The following is a 22,928-nucleotide window of genomic DNA, read 5'->3' as shown; positions in this document are numbered from 1 at the left end:
TCTAAGTATACATTTTCAAGCCACTATATTTTTTTTTTTACAAAGGGGTATTATGTGTTTTTTTTTCTTTGAAGTAAATCTAATCAGACTTCTTGCAACTAAATAAACCAAGAGATTTAATTATCCATTAAACCACAATGCAAGAATTGATTTAATTCCAATAATCACAAAAACTGACCTTCATTCATAATATAATTTTTTTTTTGCTTTCAACATATAAGGAAACTTGAAATTTTTCCTAATTGAATCAACATCATTTTCATCCTATTTTTGATGTGCATCCATATAACTGAAAATTATGATTAAATCTCATGATAAGCAATATTACTCAATCACCATTTTATTGGCAAACCGGATTCAAAGGCTCAGCCGGAAAAGAACCAGGAAGAAAACCCAATGTCGTTGCCATTACAACAAAGTTTTGAAATAGAAATTACATAGGATTCAAATCCCAAATTTTCAACAATCAAATAAATTTCCTTCAAGTCCCTTATCAAGGGATCAATATCATTTTTTGCAACACATTGCTAAGATCATGGAGGGAATAAAATCTGATCAAGTGTCAACAAGCATGACCAAGAGACAAATCAAACATGCATATTCATACAAGGTTTTCACAATAGGATTCACAATGAATCAAAACTAGGGAAAGGTGGATTTTTCCAACAAGAGATGTCAGACACAACACCAAACCAGGTGCCCAATCGGGGCTATAAATCAAGAACTTCCGTTCTTCCATTCTTACATCCAAAAAATCATATGTGGTTTGTGCTGACAGGTAGGGGCCCATAACACCCTACCCTTTCTCCCTCTTCTCATCCTGAGAAGAGACTCTACACTGTTGGAGTCCAACTAAAAGGACCTTTCCCAAAATTGGCCACTTCCGCCCTCTCTAAGGGTGAGTAATGCCAAAACACCCGTACAAGAAAACTTGAAAATTCAAACAAGAACAAGCAAGAAAAGCATTCAAGAAACATGGTTTCAATCCTTCCCAACATACCCAACATACATACAAGCATCCAAATAATAACACAATAGCATAATCATGAAACAAGCATGAAGAATTTGAACAAGGGAGATGAAGAACTCCTACCTTCACAAGGAGGTAATGGCAAATGAACAAATTGAGAAGATCTGTCCCTTCCTTCTTTCAATCTTCCAAGACTCCTCTCTAAAAGTAGAGATTGGTTAACAACCAAAACTACTCCAAGAAGGGCCTCTAAATAATATCCAAACTCAACCACCAAAAAGGGCAATAACTCCCCCACCCACCTACAAATCTAGAAGTTTCTAACTCAACCCATACTAAGGTTAACCACTAAGTGGAGTTGAGGTGATGCAACTCATGGTAACCACTTGTAATTTTCGATCAAAGGCAAAAATAGACTTTTCGAGTGACCTCAAAGGTCAATAAAAGGGGCTTAGGGGTTGGAAAATACCCCCAACCCATACCCATACCCCTTGGGTATAAATATTTCATGTTTTAAAACCTTAAGAAAAGATTTGGGACCAAACAAAAGCTACGAAATATTTAGGACCAACTAACAACTCTAAAAATGCAGATTAAGCACTAATCTGGATTAGGGGTGACTAAACTTGATTAAGAAACAATTAAGCAAAAAAGGTCACTAACTTAATTTGACTAGGTCCAAAGGTTACACAGTTAACCCTAACTAGCATGTTGGAATGCATATGCAAATTCACGAGTGTCAAGCAATGCGAAAGAACATAGTTACGAAACATAACATTTACTAATCACGGAAAGATACATTCATACATCTCACAATAAAATAAAATTATGGACAACAAGGTTTCCAAAAATGGTGCATAGGGATCATTTCCATTTCTCCGTCGAGTTTCTCAGCTAAAATATCCTGCACACTCATTGCACACATTAGTAGTCCCATAAAATCACATGCACATATGTATATATGTATCAGGGAATCACATAAATTAAAACATACATCTATAAATCAATCAAGGTTTCTCTCATCCTACTCATATTCTTAACCATTAAAATCTCTTAATCACAATGTTAATCCTACATTTACTTATTTTATCAACATACATGTTCATAAAGCATTAAATGGATAACTCAAATATCTGAAAGTAAACATCACACAACATGAAATAATATAATATGTTCAAGTACCCGATAATGTCTTGACGTATCGAGTCCTAAGTAACAAAATAATAAGGTAACAACTATGCTACGAAGGGTTAGGGTGAGGCCTCACATCCTCCCCCACTAGGAATAAACTTCCTCCTGGAGTTCATCAAAAGATAAGGGTACTGAAATCGCATCCATGGCACATCCTCCCATAAAGCCGTAACCTTATCATAGCAATCCCACTGGACCCTAACCTGGTCCAACTCTCGACCTCGAAGTGCTATGGTCCATTGGAAAAAAATACGGATAGGCTCCAATGCTAACTAGCTGACCAACTCCACTTGTAGCCTCAATAACTATAGCCTGATGCTCAGTCTCTGCAAAAACTCTGTGGGACTTGCCCATTTCTCCAACTGTCGGCTCTGAAAAGGCCCCTCTTTGACCACTGGATGACTGTCCTTGTGGACACTCTCTAGCTATGTGATCCATGGCACCACAAGTGTAGCATGGTCCTCAGGTATAAGATCATGCATCCTATGATCCAGACTATTGTGGGCCTCCTAACCTACTAGACCCACTGTATCCACCCCTAGAAGACTGTTGAGTCTGCATTGACTGTGGCTGTGGTGTATGTACTTTCTGATCCTGTTGTAACTGCCACTGCTTGGGCTCAGAGCCCTCGTAACCCTGTGAGGCTTCCTGCTACTACTCTTGAGACTGTTGGCCCTTAGAGGACCCTGGTTTATAGTTCTGATTCCCTTTCCAAGGGGGTTTCTGCTGGGTAGAGTTTCAGTTCTGAGACTGATCCCATGATTCCTGTCTACCTCGAGTATCCTCTGCAACTAGTGCTATCTCCATTACCTATCTGAAGGTGGTAGGGAAGGCCATCTGAATTGGACCCTGAAGTGAGAAATTTAAACCCATGATAAAGCAATGCACTTGTAGTTTCTTGTCCTTCATGTATTCCACATAAAGAAGGAGCTCGATAAACTTGCTCTCGTACTAAGCCACTGTAAGACCTCTCTGATAAAGAGAATGAAACTCCTCTATCTGCTTCTGTCATAAATGCTCTGACAAGTACCTCTCTCAAAATCTCTCTAGGAATAATTCCCATGTGAGGGTATCCATCCTCACTCCTCCTATGGTCTCCTCCTGATGCCACCAATTGGAGGCATCTCCTCTCAACTGATGGACTGCTAGATGTGCCTTTAGATTACTCCCATAAGGAGATAATCCAAAGCACCACTATAGGCTCTGTAACCATGCCTCTGCTACTGTCCCCTCAGTGGAACCAGTAAATAATGGTGGCCCGAGTTGAATCAATTCCCTGATATCATCTCCTATATGTCTAGGAGGTCTGTCAAGTGGGGGTCCTCTCTTGTGTATTGACTCACCTTCATGCTCATCCTGCCCCTCTAACTATCTCGGTGGGGGACTCCTAGTCCTCTCTCTACCTCCAGGCCCACCTCTTTCAGGTCCCTCTACTTCCACTACTGGAATCTGCTGACCTGGTTGAACTACAGGTACTACCCTCTGCTGAACTACATTGATCAAATTTTGAAGTGCATCTATAATGTCCTGGTTCGAGTTCAGTGGGGGTGGAGGTGGAGGTGGTCCATCCTTCTGTCCTACTCTACAACCTCTTGCCCTACGACCTCTGCCTCGTTGGTTGCTTTGAGTAACAGGAGGCATCCTACACAATTTAATATTTAGTTTTAAGTTTCACAAGCATAATGGTTTTAGGTTCCTAGTGTTGAAACACGGGCTCTGATACCAAAATGTCATGCCCAAAAATACGAGGGCAAAAACACACAATTTTTTTTTTTAAAATTAATAATTAAAAAGCTCTAAGTTTGATATGGTTGTGTTCACAGTTAAAGTAAAGGTTCTCTACATTCATCTTAAGTTTAAAATCTTGTGAAGGAATACATCGTTAATATTTGAACTTTCGCTATTAAAATGATATCGAAATTTGTTACGTTACTACATAATTATACTTAATTTAAATTGCTTTAATTTGAATCTAATTTTAACAATTACTAACCAATTCTCGATTTAAAACTAACAAAATTACATTTAAATAAATATCCAAAACACTAACTAAAAACATAAACTAACTTTACAAAACAAAAATAAAAATCTAAAACAACTTAAATAAAATACTTACTAATTAATACTACTCCAAATAACAGTAATTGAATCTTATTAAATTTAAATTTATTTAACTAACAACTAACTAAATCTAACTAATCATTAAAATTAAAACTTTATAAAATAATTAAACAACTAAATTAATTTAAAACTAAACTAACTAAATCTAATACCCACTAACTAAACATGACCAACTTAAAAACTTTAATAAATTAAACTAACTACTAATATAAACTAACCTTTCTTAACTAACAATACTATTAACAATATAAAAATAACTAATTATAACATAACATATACTGAACTTAATACTAATACTAACCTAACACTAACCCTCAACTAACATACCTATACTAACTCTTCCCCCCCCCCCCCCCATACTCCCCCTATACCCTACTCCATGCATAAATCAATTGCGCTTACCAAGCACTGCACTTGGGACAGCGCACTGCCCAAGTGGGGATACATGCTGACACCCCCCCCCCCACTAAGTGACGTGGCGACCAAGTTTACAAGGAGGAAAAAAAGATTCAAACAAATTTAATCATCCTTAATACATGACAAGCATAAGGTCTGCAAAATCCTATGAGGGGACAAGGTGACGTCATCCTTTATGGTGACAATTGACTTTGTTTAATAAAAACCCTTTTTATAAAGCAAAACCAAAACTGATGCCCAAGGGGAGATTAATGCAAAAAGTTTATTAGGTAAGAATAGATATTTTAGATGGTAAGTTCTATGACTTATTTGTTTTTATGCTATTTACTTTGTTATTATAAACATATATATCTATGTTTCCTTTTTTTTTTTTTTTTTTTTTCTAATTTTAAATATAAGAATATTCTTAGGAATATTCTTTGTTACAAAGAGACAATTAAATTTCAAGCCCATACAAAATCCAGAGAGCTTTTGCTCTTGGGAAAACAATTTTTTTTTGAAGTCATAATTTTTCCAAGTATACATTTTCAAGCCACTATATTTTTTTTTTTACAAAGGGATATTATGTGTTTTTTTTTTCTTTGAAGTAAATCTAATCAGACTTCTTGGAACTAAATAAACCAAGAGATTTAATTATCCATTAAACCACAATGCAAGAATTGATTTAATTCCAATAATCACAAAAACTGACCTTCATTCATAATATAAATTTTTTTTTGCTTTCAACATATAAGGAAACTTAAAATTTTGCCTAATTGAATCAACATCATTTTCATCCTATTTTTGATGTGCATCCATATAACTGAAAATTACGATTAAATATGATGATAAGCAATATTACTCAATCACCATTTTACTGGCAAACCTGATTCAAAGGCTTAGCCGGGAAAGAACCAGGAAGAAAACTTGACGTCATTGCCATTACAACAAAGTTTTGAAATACAAATTACATAGGATTCAAATCTTGAATTTTCAACAAGCAAATAAATTTCCTTCAAGTCCCTTATCAAGGGATCAATACCATTTTCTGCAACACATTGCTAAGATCGTGCAGGGAACAAAATCTGATCAGCTGTCAACAAGCATGACCAAGAGACAAATCAAACATGCATATTCATACAAGGTTTTCACAATAGGATTCACAATTAATCAAAACTAGGGAAAGGTGGATTTTTCCAACAGGAGATGTTAGACACAACACCAAACCAGGTGCCCAATCGGGGCTATAAATCAAGAACTTTCATTTTTCCATTCTTACATGCCAAAACTCATACATGGTTTGTGCTGATAGGTAGGGGCCCATAACACCCTACCCTCTCTCCCTCTTCTCGTCCTGAGAAGAGACTCTACACTGTTGGAGTCCAACTAAAAGGACCTTTCCCAAAATTGGCCAATTCTGCCCTCTCCAAGGGTGAGTAATGCCAAAACACCCGTACAAGAAAACTTCAAAATTCAAACAAGAACAAGCAAGAAAAGAATTCAAGAAACATGGTTTCAATCCTTCCCAACATACCCAACATACATACAAGCATCCAAATAACAACACAATAGCATAAGCATGAAACAAGCATGAAGAATCTGAACAAGGGAGATGAAGAACTCCTACCTTCACAAGGAGGTAATGGCAAATGAACAAATTGAGAAGAGATTTCCCTTCCTTCTTTCAATCTTCCAAGACTCCTCTCTAAAATTAGAGATTGGGTAACAACCAAAACTACTCCAAGAAGGGCCTTTAAATAATATCCAAACTCAACCACCAAAAAGGGCAATAACTCCTCCCATCCACCTACAAATCTAGAAGTTTCTAACTCAACCCATACTAAGGTTAACCACTAAGTGGAGTTGAGGTGATGCAACTCATGGTAACCACTTGCAATTTTCGCACAAAGGCAAAAATAGACTTTTTGAGTGACCTCAAAGGTCAATAAAAGGGGCTTAGGGGTTGGAAAATACCCCCAACCCATACCCATACCCCTTGGGTATAAATATTTCATGTTTTAAAACCTTAGGAAAAGATTTGGGGCCAAACAAAAGCTACGAAATATTTAGGACCAACTAACAACTCTAAAAATGCAGATTAAGCACTAATCTAGATTAGGGGTGACTAAACTCGATTAGGAAACAATTAAGCGAAAAAGGTCACTAACTTAATTCGACTAGGTCCAAAGGTTACATAGTTGACCCTAACTAGCATGCTGGAATGCAGATGCAAATTCACGAGTGTCAAGTGACACAAAAGACCATAGTCATGAAACATAACATTTACTGATCACGGAAAGATACATTCATACATCTCACAATGAAATAAAATTACAAACAACAAGGTTTCCAAAAATGGCACATAGGGATCAGTTCCGTTTCTCCATTGGGTTTCTCGGCTAAAATATCCTGCACACTCGTTGCACACATCAGTAGTCCCATAAAATTACATGCACATATGTATATACGTATCAAGGAATCAAATAAATTAAAACATACATATATAAATCAATTTCTCTCATCCTACTCATATTCTTAACCATTAAAATCTCTTAATCACAGTGTTAATCCTACATTTACTTATTTTATCAACATACATGTTCATAAAGCATTAAATGATGAACTCAAATATCTGAAAGTAAACATCACACAACATGAAATAATATAATATGTTCAAGTACCCGATAATGTCTCGATGTATCGAGTCCTAAGTATCAAAATAATAAGGTAACAACTATGCTACAAAGGGTCGGGCTGAGGCCTCACACATTGGAGAGGTTGTAGCAACTCCACTTGTCATTCGCATACTCTTAGATCACAGCCTTCACATTCCTCTCCTAGTGGTGGTTTTGGTGGTTATTGTCACTCAACCTCACCTCTGCAGAGGTCAGGTATGGGGTGATCCCCAGTGGCTCCTCCAATTTCTCCTTATGCAGGGTGACCTTCTATCCATAGGGACCTTAAATGGGCATTCCCCCAACTAGATCTGGTTATCTCCCCTTTGGGGCCAAAGGAAGAAAAAGAAAAAGATGATGTTGTTGACAGGTGGGCTCCCCTTGAGCCATCCATCAATCTCGCTAATGTTTGGGGTTCTAATGATAGAGATCCCCCATTGGTTGGCATTTCTCTTATAGGTTGAGGGCTTTATTCTTGTTTTATTTTTTTGTTGCTCAGTCTTCAACATTTGGGCTTTTATGTTTTTTTGGTGAATAATTGATGTTTCTAGCCACATGTCATTTGAACTTGTGGGGTGATCTCATATCCCTCGACCCTTTTTTGTGAATATGTAACTTTAATATTTTATTAATAGAGAATGGACTATTCATCAAAAATAAAAATAAAATAATAAAAAACATAATTATGTTGAAGACATACATGGATGAGCTAATTTTGTCCATCAATGGTTGAAAGTGTTTAAAAACCCTCGACAACCATCCGTTACATCATGGGCATCCATTGCATCATGAACAATCATTTAGTTGTCCCATTGTTATTTTGGCCCCTCCTTGCATTGTCAAGAGTCATTCACTTGCCTGATTTGGATTGTCTTGGTGGTGGTTGAGGCAAGCCACCTCATTAGAGGGTGAGGCACTATCACTAAAGGTGAGGGTGGAGAGATGGTGCATCCGTCGGTGGTGGGAGACATCGAGTGAGCATTTGTATTATATTTTGCCCCTAATTTGCAACATTCTGAATAATGTTTATGGTTGCAACTATGGGAATTGCCCTTCAAATATCTATTAGATAGATCTTAAATTGATCATCTTGAAGGGCGTTGATGGCTCCTGAGTAGGGAAAAAACCACAATTTTTTTATTCCCTGGCCAAATTTTAAGGTTCCTATGTTTTTAAAACTCATTTGCCCTTCTTTTAGTGAATACAGGTAGCAATTTTTTCCCTCTCGAGTGTCAGTCATATTTGAACTAAGGGCAATGGAGGTACATAGAGTCATGGAAGGGGTAGATTAGAGAGGATAAGACAAAATTATCTAAAATAGAATGCTACTTGTCCGAAAAATATTGGTCACCACACTATAAATATATTTCATTATTTATAAATATGTTATATATAATCCTCATTTTAGATTATCAAATAATTAATATCAATTTTTATAGTAATTTCATTATTTAACTTTTATTATTTTTGTTGTATTCTTATTGAAATATTTACCTAATAGTATAGTATAATTGTTATAGAAGAAAACATTTAATTTTAAGAAAAATATATTAATATTATATTGTCTAGAAATATATAAAAAGGGAAGGGTAGATACAAAGACACTATATATTTTATAGTGTGATATTAATAGGTAATAATTTTTTGGAGGGTGCAACATTTAGTTTGAGATTTCCACTACTACTAGAGCTTTTGTTGCTATTTTAAAAAAATTATTGAATATTTTTACAATTTTTAAATTATTTCAGCTTACAACAAATACAAGTCATTGTGTAAGAATATTATGCTAATTCTTATGTCTATAATAATTTAATGGAAAAAATAATTTGTAATTTAAATGTATACTTACTACTTATATTATAATAAATGTAAATATTAAGAAAAAAATGTAATAAAAACACTCCAAATGATATTTAAAAGATACTATAGATAAAAAATGGTATCTAGCAAGATTATTTACACATATATTTAAATGATTTGAAATAATTTTTAAAAAAAAATTAAATATACAATTGTTTGATATTTTATACTTACATTAAGAAAAGTAGATGTTGATTTGAGTTATAGATGGAAAGAGAGAGAAATAGAGGGAGATGGGTAGAGAGAGAGAGATAACAAAGAAGGATATGGTTTGGGGGAGGGGGAATGGAGATAGAGGGAGGTATGGGGATGGAGATTGAGAAGAAGAGGGATATGGAGATGAGAAGAAGAGATAAAGGGATAGAGTCAGGATAAACTATATAAAGAAGAGAAAATGAGATAGGAAGAAATAATAAAGATCAAGATGGACATAGAAAGGGATAGAGATGGATATATATATATATATATATATATATATATATATATATATAGAGAGAGAGAGAGAGAGAGAGAGAGAGAGAGAGAGAGAGAGTATGGATATATACATGAGGAGAAGAAAAGGGATTTGTGATGAGAGAAGAAAAAGGGTAAATAGAGATGGTAACGACATACATAAATAGAGGAGACATATGGAAAAAATGTGTGTGTGAGTGTGTGAGAGAGAGAGAGTGAGGGAGAAGGGGCAAGGGGTGGGGGGGAAGATAGTGCGAGAGGGAGATTATGGAGATGAAAGATATAAATATATGAAGAGGAGAGCATGTGTGATATATAGATAAAGATGTAGGTGTAAATAGATATATAGAGAGAGGTAGTGAGGGGGAGATATATAAGGATATGAAAAAAATAAGATAGAGATTGAGATTGAAGGAAAGATGAGGAAGAAAATAAAGATGAATATACTCAAAGGTATTGAAAGGGTGTGATGGATGAATAAAGGAAGGGAGATGTGTCTATATATGGAGAGGAGAGAGATGAGAGTGATAACTTGTTAGAGAAGCATGACAAGAATATTTATATTCTATGATGACATAAATGGGTAGATATATAAGAGATGAAGACATAAAAAGTGATAGAAAGAGGTGGAGCAAGATAGAAAGAGAGATGCAGGTAGAGCTAGAGGGATAGATAGATAGAGAGAGGTAAATAGCTATAGAGAGAGGGATATAGAAAGATTAGAGATAGGGACATAGAGATTCCCAAAGAGTAATGCTAGAGAGAGGTGAGTAGTTAAAGAGAAGAAGATAGATTATTAGAAAGAGTTGGATAGGCAGAGACATAAAGTTATTCACAAAGAGTAATTCCATTTTTCCTACCCTCTCCTCTTTATATGTTTTTTAGTCGATAGGCTATATGTGGGAACTTTGTTCCCCTAAAATTATTTTTTTGGCCAAAAAATTGTCAGTCATTGACTAAAAAACAATTAGCCCTTGTCGTTAATTATTTTCAAACCATTTTTTATCTCACTCCATCTTTAACTTTTAATTTAATTAGCTATTATCTAAATTGTTAACTCTTGTTTTTTCTTATTTATTTATTTATCTCTATTTTTAACTCTTGCATTTAATTTATAAATTAATTTATCTATAACTTGAACTTTTTGTTTCCTATTTACATGGAAAATTAATTCATTGTTATCTCCATTTTAATTCATGGGTTTCTTTCTTTTTATTTAATTTTGATTTTTAAAATTGACTGAAGTTTTTGTTTTTAAATTATTTTAATTAGTTTAGTTTTTTTTGCTTTAAATATTAATTTCTCATATTAATTTTATACATTAATTTTTTTAAAGATTTTTAAAAATAAATATTTTATTCATATATTTAAACCAAGACTTTAAATTAGTTAAACTTTTAGTTTTAATACTTATTTTTTTAAATTTTAGTTTTAAATTAATTTTTTTAATTAGTGATTAGTGTATTTGTATGATTGAAGTTTTAGTTTTTAAATTGTTTTAATTTTTTAAAAAAATTAGTATAGTTTCTCATTTAAATATTGACTTTTAGTGGAAGTTGCTATTTTTAATATTTTTAATTATTTTTTTCATATTAATTTTTCATAATTTAGTTTTTTTGTTAAAGGAGATTGTGATATTGTTATGAAGGTGTAATTATGTAGTTTTTGACTCAAACTCATTGACTCGTGTTTAATGAGTAGCGATTTACAAGAATTCATCTCTTGTGATATTAAAGAGAACATTTAGTAGTTATTGGATCTAGATGATGTTCACAGAGGTGAACCATCGAGACTTGCCTTAGTTTAGTTTTTAGTTTTTATAATGATTTATATTTATATTTTTTGCTCCACTTTATACATGTTATTTTTCATATTATTTTCTTATAATTTATTCATAATAGATTTTTATGAGAATATTTTTTAGATGATAATTTATTAGTATATAATAAATTAAATAAATAAATATTATTTATTTGATTTATTACAAAATTAAATTTTATTTAGTCGATAGGTTATTTGTGGGAACTTTGTTCTCGAAAATTAATTTTTTGATGGAAAATTTGGAAGTTGGCCAGGAAAGTTGTGAATTTGGCTAAAAAATTTAAAGTCCTCCTCATTAATTATTTACTGGGCAATTTTTATCTTTCTCCACTTTTAACTCTTGTTTTGATATTTATTAGTTGTTATCTCCACTTTTAACTATTGTTTTTCTTTTTCTATTATTGTTTTTCTTTTTCTATTTATTAGTTGATCTATTCATTTAACTATTAATTTTTAAAATTAATTTAGATTTTAGTTTTTATATTATTTTAATTTATCTAATTTATATTACTTTAATTTTTTCCTAAATATTATTTTTTAGTTTTTATAATTTATTTAGTTAATAGAATATTTGTTAGACATATTATTTTTTTGTATTTCTCTTATTAATTTTTCATAATAGATTTTTTGATGAGTTTTTTTAATTTTTTCATATTTGATAAATTTAATTTAAATAAATAATATTTATTAATCTATTTAAAAGATTTTAGTAAATGTTATGTTATTTAAATTAAAAATTATTAATAATTTAATTTTTTCACATAAGATTATATTTTAAATATCCACTTTTAACTATTGTTTTTCTTTTCTTATTTATTTAAAAAATAATTACGTGTGATCTCTACATTAAATTATGTTGTGATATCTATTTATTAAACTTTTGTTTTTAAAATTGATTTAAGCTTTAGTTTTTAAATTATTATTAAACTTTTGTTTTTTAAATTTTAAGCTTTAGTTTTTAAATTACTTTTTAAAAAAAATATTAGTTTAATTTTTTCTTTAAATATTGCTTTTTCAGTTTCTATAATTTATTTAGTCAATAGAATATTTGTTAGAAATGTCACTATTTTTCATATTATTTTTTCGCATTTCTGTTATTAATTTTTGTAACAAATTTTTTGATGATTTTTTTTTTAACTTATTTTTTTTTTCACATTTGATAAATTGAATTTAGTTATAAAATCTTAAAATTACGTTTTTTTAAGCAATATTCAAATTTTCTTAATATTGTGAATTTTATATCTATGTTTTAATTTTCAAATTTTTTATTTTTATATATTCATTTTTTTAAATATTACGGCTAGTTTTACTTAAATTAAGCACCTTGCAAGCACAATAGTTTGCCACTCCTAGTTTTTAATAGTTTGCAATTGCTGTTTATGGCCAACAAAACTTTGACTTCCACAATTTTAGTCGGGTTCCACTGGTGTTAACTAAGCAGAAATCTCACAGAAAGCTTAAGCTGTCATGAGACGAATGATGGGCACGCATGATACAGCCCGATATGACCAATGGTGGACAAAGCTTCCACAAAAGCTCAACTAAAGCGAAACCATAAATTGGGTGGTTTCAAATATCCAGCAGGCCTCCAGATTCTGTGCATCTGCCTGCAAACCCTATAACTCAGCAGGACTTCCCCAGAGGGATCTTAATTCTTTCTATCTAGAGAGAGTTAGCATCCCCTTAAAGCTCTTCTGTAGCATATCAGCGAGAGAACCTTTTTTTTCAGGGGGAGCTAATTTACTACAATGTCTCAATTTTATCGTCATCTACAAGGGGAAGATGATATAGTGGTGAATGCTCGTAAGCTTATTGACCATATTTTGGTTTTTGAGGCCATGACCTCAAACGGGCAACAGAGAACTCGCCAGTCGCTGAGCTTATTTGTTGGAGCCCTACTCCTTCCAACACTTGCGGTCCTAATAATCGCAGCAATCACGGTAATCGGAAATTCCTATTTCGTGCCCATCGCTATTGTTTATCTTGCAGCAATAGCTGTTACAGAAGAGCAAAACAGAATTCGTAGATTGCTGAGCTTTTTCGTTGTAGCCCTATTCCTTTCAGTGCTTGCAGTTCATGCAACCGCGACAATCACCATTGCAACCCTTGTAGTTCATGCAATCGCGACAATCGCTATTGCAGCATATTTTGCGCCTCTCACGACCATCTCAGTTGCAAAAGAATTTGCGATCGTAGCTGCAACTTCTGTGACAATAGCTGCATATTGTGTGCCCCTTATGACCACCGGACTTGCTATCAAGATAATCGCTTGCTTGGCCTATATTGTGCCTATAATGGAAATTTCTATCATGGTCTTTATGCAATATGCGCTCGACGTTTTGAGGCAACATTCTATCGAAAAGCTTCGTGTCTTAGATAAAGCAGTGCAGATGGCAGATAACCCTAGTCTATCCAATGCATATAGGAGAGTAAATCCTGAAGCAGAGCAACACCTTAGGAGAGAAAATCCTGGAGGAGGGAAACACCTAAGGTTATGGAATTTTTCAAGGGCTAAGCAGATTCTGCTAGCGTTAACAGGTATTTCTCACTTGTTCTTTTTATTCTTCAGGAAATATCTCCTCGTTGAAATAGGTGGGGTGTTTCAGTTAGGACACTCTTGTTCTTTTGTTGTCTTGTAAATCTCTCAATTGTAAAATAGTCAGTTAGGTTTAATAGAAGTTTCCTGATGTGCTGCAGAAGAGCTGATGAGCTGGAGAAGAGGCACCACGGAAGTATCATCGTATTTTGAACTTCTCAAACAACATATATCTGGGAGTAATTCGTAAAGTACGTCAGAGCCTTGCAGGGCTAAGCTGATTCTGTTTGTGTTATCAGGTATTTTTCACTTATTCTTTCTGTTCTTGAGGAAAAGTCTCTTTGGTGAAATGGGTGGTATGTTTCCATTGGGGTACCTTGTTCTTTTCTAGTCTTGTATGACATTTCTTTGGACAGATGACAATAAAATGATTAAAAGATTATTAATAGTTCTTGTGTAATAATGATTCTTTGTTTAATCACTATAATTAATACTTGGACATGTTTAAAGGGTGTAAGATTTATGCCTAATATATATTACATGATGTCGTTGTTTGTTATACACTAAAACTTTTGGCTAATCATATTATGATGCTTTGCACTTTTAAAGAATATGTCTCTGCCACTTATTAGTAAATGAATTTCAATGGCTACATCACACAAGCAATTTAATTTTACCTGAATATGTCTCCACCACTTCTTTGTAAATCAAGACCTCAATGGCGACACCACAGCACCATCTGAATTTTGGTTCTTAGTAGTGAGAATGTTTTGATTCTAACTCTAAGCAATGAATTGGCTTTCTTTCTATCTTGAAGTGTGTGAGAGGTGAGAGGACTATATAGAGCAGGTATTAGTGATGGCATTCTCAACAACATATTTACAATTTCAGCTCCTGCATGTCAGCACAGTGCCAGTAAAATATATATTAAAAACTGAATTCTCCTTGGTTTTGGGTGAGGAAGTACCTGATCTAAGAAGGCTGATAAGTAGAGTTACAAGGGGGCCTTACTAATTGCAACTATGCCCTCAAATTGTCTTTGAAGGAGGGCAAGAACAGAGATAACTTCAACTATAAGACCCTAGCATTCAGCTGTTAGAAGATTAACCAGTAAAGGAACCGCCCCAACTGTTATTACTTGTGAATCATTTCCATGAAATGCTGATAGACAAAGAAAATCATTGGTTGCATCAGTTTTACCTCTTGCAGTTGCATCCGGATGAAGATCTATCAAGGTTAGAATGGCTTCCAGAGTCTCTCCTATTAGTTTCTTATAATTATATACAGAGGAAATACTAGAGTATTGCAGCTGCATTTTCCTGAACTCCCATGCTACATCCACTTGGTATAACACGACTGATTGGATGCAATGCACCAGCCTTAATTATTCTAGTTTTGTATCTCTCATACAATAACAAATTTAAAAATATAGTTACAACATGTTCTTGAGCTTTGGGATCTTTTGAAGAAAGGAGGGGCACAAGTAATGGTTTGGACACTGCTTCTGCAATGCAAGCTCTATTGTCCATAGCACATTTGCAACTTGCAAGCAATCTTAGTTCATAAGCAACTTGATTTTTCATTTGAAATGATCTTGTAGAAACCTTTTCCACAATTTTTTTTGTCGTCCATGTGACAGATTTTTCCTATTTCTCTAGACCTCCACCTTAAAATAAATGCTAAAACCTACTCTATTTATTATTTATTATATTATATTATATTATTTTTGTTCTTGGTCACATTGATGTATTGTTTTAGTCTCTAGTGATAAAAATTCCTAGATCATAAAACCCCTCATAAAAACCCCAATAAGGCAAGCAGACAAGAATAAAAACCTTAGGTTTTCTATTTCCTGTTTGGGCATATTTGTCGGATCATGAAGTCCAGAGCAAATGCAGAATGGGAGTGTGGGGACAACTAAAGCAATATATTCAATGACCATATGAGTAAAAGAAAAAGAAAAAGAAATGATGCTTTGTTCATCAGATTGAGATCAAGTGGTGGGTTATATGGGTTTCCTTTATAGCCCTATTTTTCCCCCTTCAGACAACTAAAGCAATATATTCAACGACCATGTGAGTAAAGAAAAAGGAAAAGAAATGATGTTTTTGTTCATCAGATTGAGATCAAGTGGTGGGTTATATGGGTTTCCCTTAGAGCCCTATCGCTCCCCCTTCAGTCCCAAATCGAAATGTGGGCAATACTAGCTTGAGTTAGGCTAGGATAGCTAAGAGAAAGTTAGTTCTTTTCTCTAGGGAGGTAGGCTTCTCATTTATGTATTACCCTCACCATAGATTCAATCCTCACTGGCCCAAGTTACTCTAATCACAACCGCTTGATAAAACACCATTCTTCTCCATGAAATCCCCAACAGGTGTCCCGTAGGAAATTTGAGTATATTACTACATACATTTGCCAGCATCTCAATGGTGATTGTTAAGTAACATGGATCGTTTTCTGCAAATGTACTAACATGACCATTGTAATTGATATGTTCCAAATGCAGATTTGGATCTCATCTCAAGATGAGAAGAGGAGAGATGTCTCATGAAGAGACATGTCTCTATGGTGTAATCATCACTTAATAATATTAGATTAACATAAATAAAAAATTCCTGGATCATAAAACCCCTCATAAAAACCCCAATAAGGTAAGCAAACAAGAATAAAAACCTTAAGTTTTCTATTTCCTATTTGGGCATATCTGTCGGATAATGAAGTCCAGAGCAAATGCAGAATGGGATTGTGGGGACAACTAAAGCAATATATTCAACCAACATATGAGTAAAAGAAAAAGAAAAAGAAATGATGCTTTGTTCATCAGATTGAGATCAAGTGGTGGGTTATATGGGTTTCCCTTATAGCCCTATTTTCCCCCTTTAGACGACTAAAGTAATATATTCAACGACCATGTGTAAAACAAAAAGGAAAAGAAATGATGTTTTGTTCATTAGATTGAGATCAAGTGGTGGGTTATATGGGTTTCCCTTATAGCCCCATTGCTCCCCCTTCAATCCCAAATCAAAATGTGGACAATACTAACTTGAGTTAGGCTAGGATAGCTAAGAGAAAATTAGTTCTTTTCTCTAGGGAGGTAGGCTCCTCATTTACATATTACCCCCACCACAGATTCCATCCTCACTGGCCCAAGTTACTCTAGTCATAGCCGCCTAATAAAACACCGTTCTTCTCCATGAAATCCCCAACTATATAGGGTTCCCTCAAAAAAAGTTAGTATATTACTACATACATTTGCCAGCATCTCAATGGTGATTGTTAAGTAACATGGATCGTTTTCTGCAAATGTACTAACATGACCATTGTAATTGATATGTTCCAAATGTAGATTTGGATCTCATCTCAATATGAGAGGAGGAGACATGTGTCATAAAGAGACATGTCTCTATGGTGTAATCATCACTTAATAATATTATATTAACATAAATAAAAAATTCCTAGATCATAAAACCCCTCATAAAAACACCAATAAGGTAAGTAGACAAGAATAAAAACCTTAAGTTTTCTATTTCCTGTTTGGGCATATCTGTCGGATGATGAAGTCTAGAGCACATGTAGAATGAGAGTGTGGGGACAACTAAACAAATATATTCAACGACCATATGAGTAAAAGAAAAAGAAAAATAAATGATGCTTTGTTCATCAGATTGAGATCAAGTGGTGGGTTATATGGGTTTCCCTTATAGCCCTATTTTCCCCCCTTCAGACAACTAAAGCAATATATTCAATGACCATGTGAGTAAAAGAAAAAGGAAAAGAAATGATGTTTTGTTCATCAGATTGAGATCAAGTGGTGGGTTATATGGGTTTCCCTTATAGCCCTATCGCTCCCTCTTCAGTCCCAAATCAAAATGTGGACATTACTATCTCGAGTTAGGCTAGGATAGCTAAGAGAAAATTAGTTCTTTTCCACCACAGATTCCATCCTCGCTGGCCCAAGTTACTCTAGTCACATCCGCTTGATAGAATGAACACCATTCTTCTCCACGAAATCCCCAACTATATAGGGTTCCCGCAGGAAATGTGAGTATATTACTACATACATTTGCCAGCATCTCAATGGTGATTGTTAAGTAACATGAATCGTTTTCTGCAAATGTACTAACATGACCATTGTAATTGATATGTTCCAAATGCAGATTTGGATCTCATCTCAATATGAGAGGAGGAGACATGTCTCTTCTATGGTGTAATCATCACTTAATAATATTATATTAACATAAATAATAATATGTATAACAATATATATATATATATATATGTATGTATGTATTATATACAATAATATATATTATTTAACATAGATAAGTATATATAGGAAATGATGAATTACTAATATCAATAATGTATATTAGATTGGATCAATTCGACTGAAGCTACAACTTTAACACTCCTTAGCTAGGAAGGATTTGTAGAACACATTATGCTCTCAAATATATGAAGAGATATCATCTCTGTATGATATTCAATTATGAGGCTAAATTTCTCACCTTTCATAACACACAATTGAAACAATTTCTATAATTTTAATATAAGCTTAAACACCACCTTAAGTGTGGTCTATAATAGTAACTATGTCATGGTGTCCCGCGAGATCTGACCCAAAGAACCATAATAAGTTGGTTATCATGGTGCACAGCGAAATCTGGCCCAAAGAACCATGATGAGTTGGTTATCATGGTGCCTGGCAAAATCCGACCTAAAGAACCATGATAACACTTGCTCCTAGACATCCAACACATTTAGGTGCTACAAGTTAATGTAGTGTATCTAGAAGATAGCTCAAACTATTGATAAGGCTATCACCTTACAATAGTGACCTTACACACATGAAAGATCGTCGCCTTTCATCACATATCATATGCGAAATAGCAACCACCATGAACCAAGTCAGAGGGTGGTACAAAGGCTTTCACCTCAATTTTCTATCACAAAGAAGAATGCATTACAAGGAATTTCACTTAGAACTTCTCCTCATAGAGAAGGTATCGTTTACAAAGGATTGCACTTTAAAATTCTCCCTCTGAACAATGATCCTGGGAAGTCAGGTCCTCTAGTTACTACATTAGAAGCTCTCTTCTACCAAGGATGCCTTTTGAACTCCCTCTAAATCCAATATTAGTCTTTCAACTTTTTGGTGATAAGTTATTACTTCCTCATGGTATACATAGGAGTAGGCCCATCAAAATCATGTAGTCACACATATGTATTTCTAGACTCCCTTTGAGTATCAATCTTCTAAGCTCTTACGTTGCCTTAGAAGAAGTGTCATACTCCCTCTTAATGTAGAAGGATCTCATAATTTCAATCATCAAAGGTATTTGCTTGAAAAGCCTCACTTTATCCGTCTTGATCATCAACATTTTTGGAGCTACTATCATAAGATTGAGTTTGCACAATATCTGGTAGCATGTATAAAGTACCAACCTTCTTTTTGAGTACTTATCTGCCCATGAGGGCCATAGAACATCTCTTTTCTAAAGATGGTTCAAGTGAACATTGGTTATTATTCCGCCCACAATCTAAAATTCCCACTCTTATATTGTTGAACACTTTTGCATCACATTAAATATGACAACTTCTTTCTAAGTTCCACCTTGCTCTTTTCATGCATTAAGGGTGTTGGTGTTTTAAAACGTCATGTTTCAAAAATCCTAATGAGAACAAAATACATTGGGGGGCAGCTACTTCCTATCTACAACATACTCATTCAGAAACCAGCGTCAACTATAAGGCTAATACCCTTCTACTTTAGGCTCTGCGAAACCTAGGCAGGTGTAGCTCAGATTCATTCATATGGTACCAATGTTAAAGCATACACTTGAATCTAACAAAGCAGATAATACCCTTAATCTTCTAACACTTATATAGACAACATAGACGTGAAATAGCTAGAATCATGACATGAATTAGACAAACTAAGTGAGGGTAACACTTTTCAGCTCTTCAACAAAAAGGGAAAAGGATTTTGACTATAAAATTGGTTTCAGCCAAGGTCACCGGGAGACGGGGAGACTTTGAGGTCTCCGGTACTGGTACTGGTACCGGTACGGCAATTTTTCAAATAGGAGACGGGGGTACTTGGAGACGGCAATTTTTATTTATTTATTTAAAAAAAAAAAAAAAATTTTAATATTTTAAACTTAAAGAGTCTAATACTAAAAGTAAATACAAAATTTCAAAATAGTAATACCGTAAGACTAAAAGACTAAAGTAAATAATAAATTAATAATACTAGTGTTGTCACATTAAAAATTAAAATAGATTCATAGAGTCAAACTGTCAAAGATTATAATAATAATAAGCGGTCAGATACAGAAGTATATTACTGAAATAGATTTTAAAACCTGACAAATTGGCATTGCTACAAAAAATTTGTGAAAATTATTGAATTATTCAACATTGATGCATGCATAGAGACACACTTAGGATTTCTATTTTCTAACTAAGAGTTAGGATTGCTTAGTTTAAAAGGGAGTAAATCATTTTGTAATAGTGTTTTTTTTCCAGTTACACAGATTCAACTAACAAAGATTCCTATATTGGTACTAGGATATTGCCAACAGCAGATAAACAGGTACGAATAACAAATACGACTTATACATCAAACTGAAACATGATATCCTCTTGAAAAAACAGAAATATGGGACCAAATACATTCATGTTAACATACATAAAACCTCTAGTCTATCACTGTTATCGCTGAGTCTTTATCAGCAAATAGATGCTTGGTTTTCATGAGGAGTAATACTATTATCAAGCATTTGCATATCAGATTTCTGTAACATACGTAATACTATCTTCTAATGCACTAACAACAGTTTTTGCACCCTAATTCCTCAGTCGCATAAATTTATGTGATTTGGGATCTTTACTGCAATCCTGTACAGCTTCCAATATGTTGTCTTAGACTTGTATCGTGTTCCTGTAGGTGACGTACATCACCAAGCAGTTGTTACGGAATTCATATAGTACCTTAGATTTTTGCATTAAAAACATTTAAATGAGGGCTAAAATATATAAGATTATTTAATATTATATTTTACATTTATATTTTATCAGGAGACTTCGAGGAGACTTCACTTTTTGGATTAGGAGACGGGGAGACTTCAGGAGACTTCGTCATGAAGTCTCCAACCTTTTTTGAGGTCTCTGGAGACGCGAAAAGTCTCCGAGACGCGTCTCGGTCTCCGAGACGCCACTTTTAGGGGGGAGACGGGTCTCCTGGTAACCATGGTTTCAGCATAACCAAGACATGAACAACACAACACTTCGATCTTGTAGCTAATCAGTGCCTTATCTATTGGGCAATTCCATAAACCCCTAACATACATCCTTGGAAATTGTTGAGACATTTCATGTATCATGACTTCCTGATCTATCCATTCACCTTGTGAATCCGACATTTGCATCATTTCTGACTCTCATACTCAACCTATCCCTTCATGAAATCTGCAACCTTGTGATGATAGACTAAGCATATATGTGACTCCTTGAATCACAAGCAAACAATATCAACGAAAACAACCAAGAACAGATTGCAATTGAGTTTTATGCTCTTTGTTCACAAAACACAAAAGATCACAAACAACATGAACAAGAGACACGATTCAGATTGAAGGTGAAACTTACAGCTGCACTTTATTCATTTCCTTGAAACAAATACAATAAGATGCATGAAAACAATTTATAAAACTGCTGAATAAACTAGAACTATTTGTAATTCATTAACTTGCTGTTCATTAGAAGAGAAATGCTGAAGAAATGGTGGAAACCCAGTTGAGCTTGCTCAGAGAAATTGGCAACCAACCTAGGTGGTATCACAGCTATGAAGATTTTTCAAAAAACTGGAACCAACCCTAAAGAAAGAGAAGAGAAGAGAATATAAAGACAGGAGAATTCCCAGATCAAATCAAATCCTGCCATTTGTCCACTTGAGACTTCTCCACTTGCAGATGCAGAATTCTATCTCTCCCTTCTTTGTGTAACTGAAAATCGGATCCTTTTCCTTGCTACTGAAGAAAACTTGAAAATATCTTCAGAATGATAAAGACATGTAATTGATATGAAAGCCAGATTTGATGTTAAACTAGGGCCAAAAACACCTACTGAATGACCATTAGAGGCAAAAAGAAGGCTCTCAGAATCATTTTCCTTCAAATCTGGAGTCAACAAACCTCATTGCCTGCTTTCCAACTAATTTTGAAACTTAATCATGAAAACTACTCCTTCTGCTGACAATACCCCCCATTTTGCAAATCTGCTTGCATCTCACACCAGTAAATACCTGTGCATTTTTTGATTCCATAACTGGATAGCTCATCTTCTCCTAGTTCCGACGGTATTCTGCACTACATATTTCTGATGAAAAATGCCCCTCTGGTGCTCATTCGAGGTTTTAGGCCCCAACTCAAGATCATAACGTTAAAATGAAAAATTTAAAATAGTCTACAGTTTAAACTATAGAAAAATCTTAAAAACATTTAAAATTTCAAAGCTTTGCCCTGCATGTTCAAAATTTTAAGAAAAAATGATAAAAAATGATATTTTCTTGAATTTGATATTTTCCCTTTTTTCTATTTGGGTCAACCCTCTTGGTTGATTGCCACGTGTTAGCACGTGATTGGTTGACTCTTGTTGCATCATTGCCACCTCATTGACCATCGCTACGTGTCGCAATTTCGTGAGCTCGCAGGTCTTAACCTTAACTCCTACGGCCATGCGCTTGACCTCGTATCGCGGCTTCACGACTTTATTTGGTTAAACGCGGTTAAGGCTTGCGACGCTATGAAATAAGCATTTTCACATGGTCGCATCGAATTTTCAACTTAACATTTAATGTTGGTGACATTGCGAATGATGGTTAATTGGCGGTTTCGTGCCATCG

General features: G+C 34.2%; 1 protein-coding gene across 1 annotated transcript in view; it reads left to right on the top strand.

The window, feature by feature from the left end:
• Positions 1-12,946: 12,946 nt before the first annotated feature.
• Positions 12,947-22,928, top strand: part of LOC149544650 (uncharacterized) — a 28,412-nt gene continuing 18,430 nt past the window's right edge. The window contains exons 1-2 of the mRNA XM_089795232.1: positions 12,947-14,025; positions 14,185-14,322. Coding sequence (XP_089651358.1) covers positions 13,236-14,025; positions 14,185-14,273 — 879 coding nt within the window. The 5' untranslated portion in view covers positions 12,947-13,235 and the 3' untranslated portion in view covers positions 14,274-14,322. The remainder of the gene's footprint in view (positions 14,026-14,184; positions 14,323-22,928) is intronic.

Source organism: Cupressus sempervirens, chromosome 8 (genome assembly GCF_028749045.1).
Source record: "Cupressus sempervirens isolate cs-2001-9-10 chromosome 8, ASM2874904v1, whole genome shotgun sequence".
In the NCBI taxonomy this organism is placed as follows: domain Eukaryota; kingdom Viridiplantae; phylum Streptophyta; class Pinopsida; order Cupressales; family Cupressaceae; genus Cupressus; species Cupressus sempervirens.
Note: the sequence above shows the minus strand (reverse complement) of the source record. Positions and strands in the feature narration are given on the sequence as shown.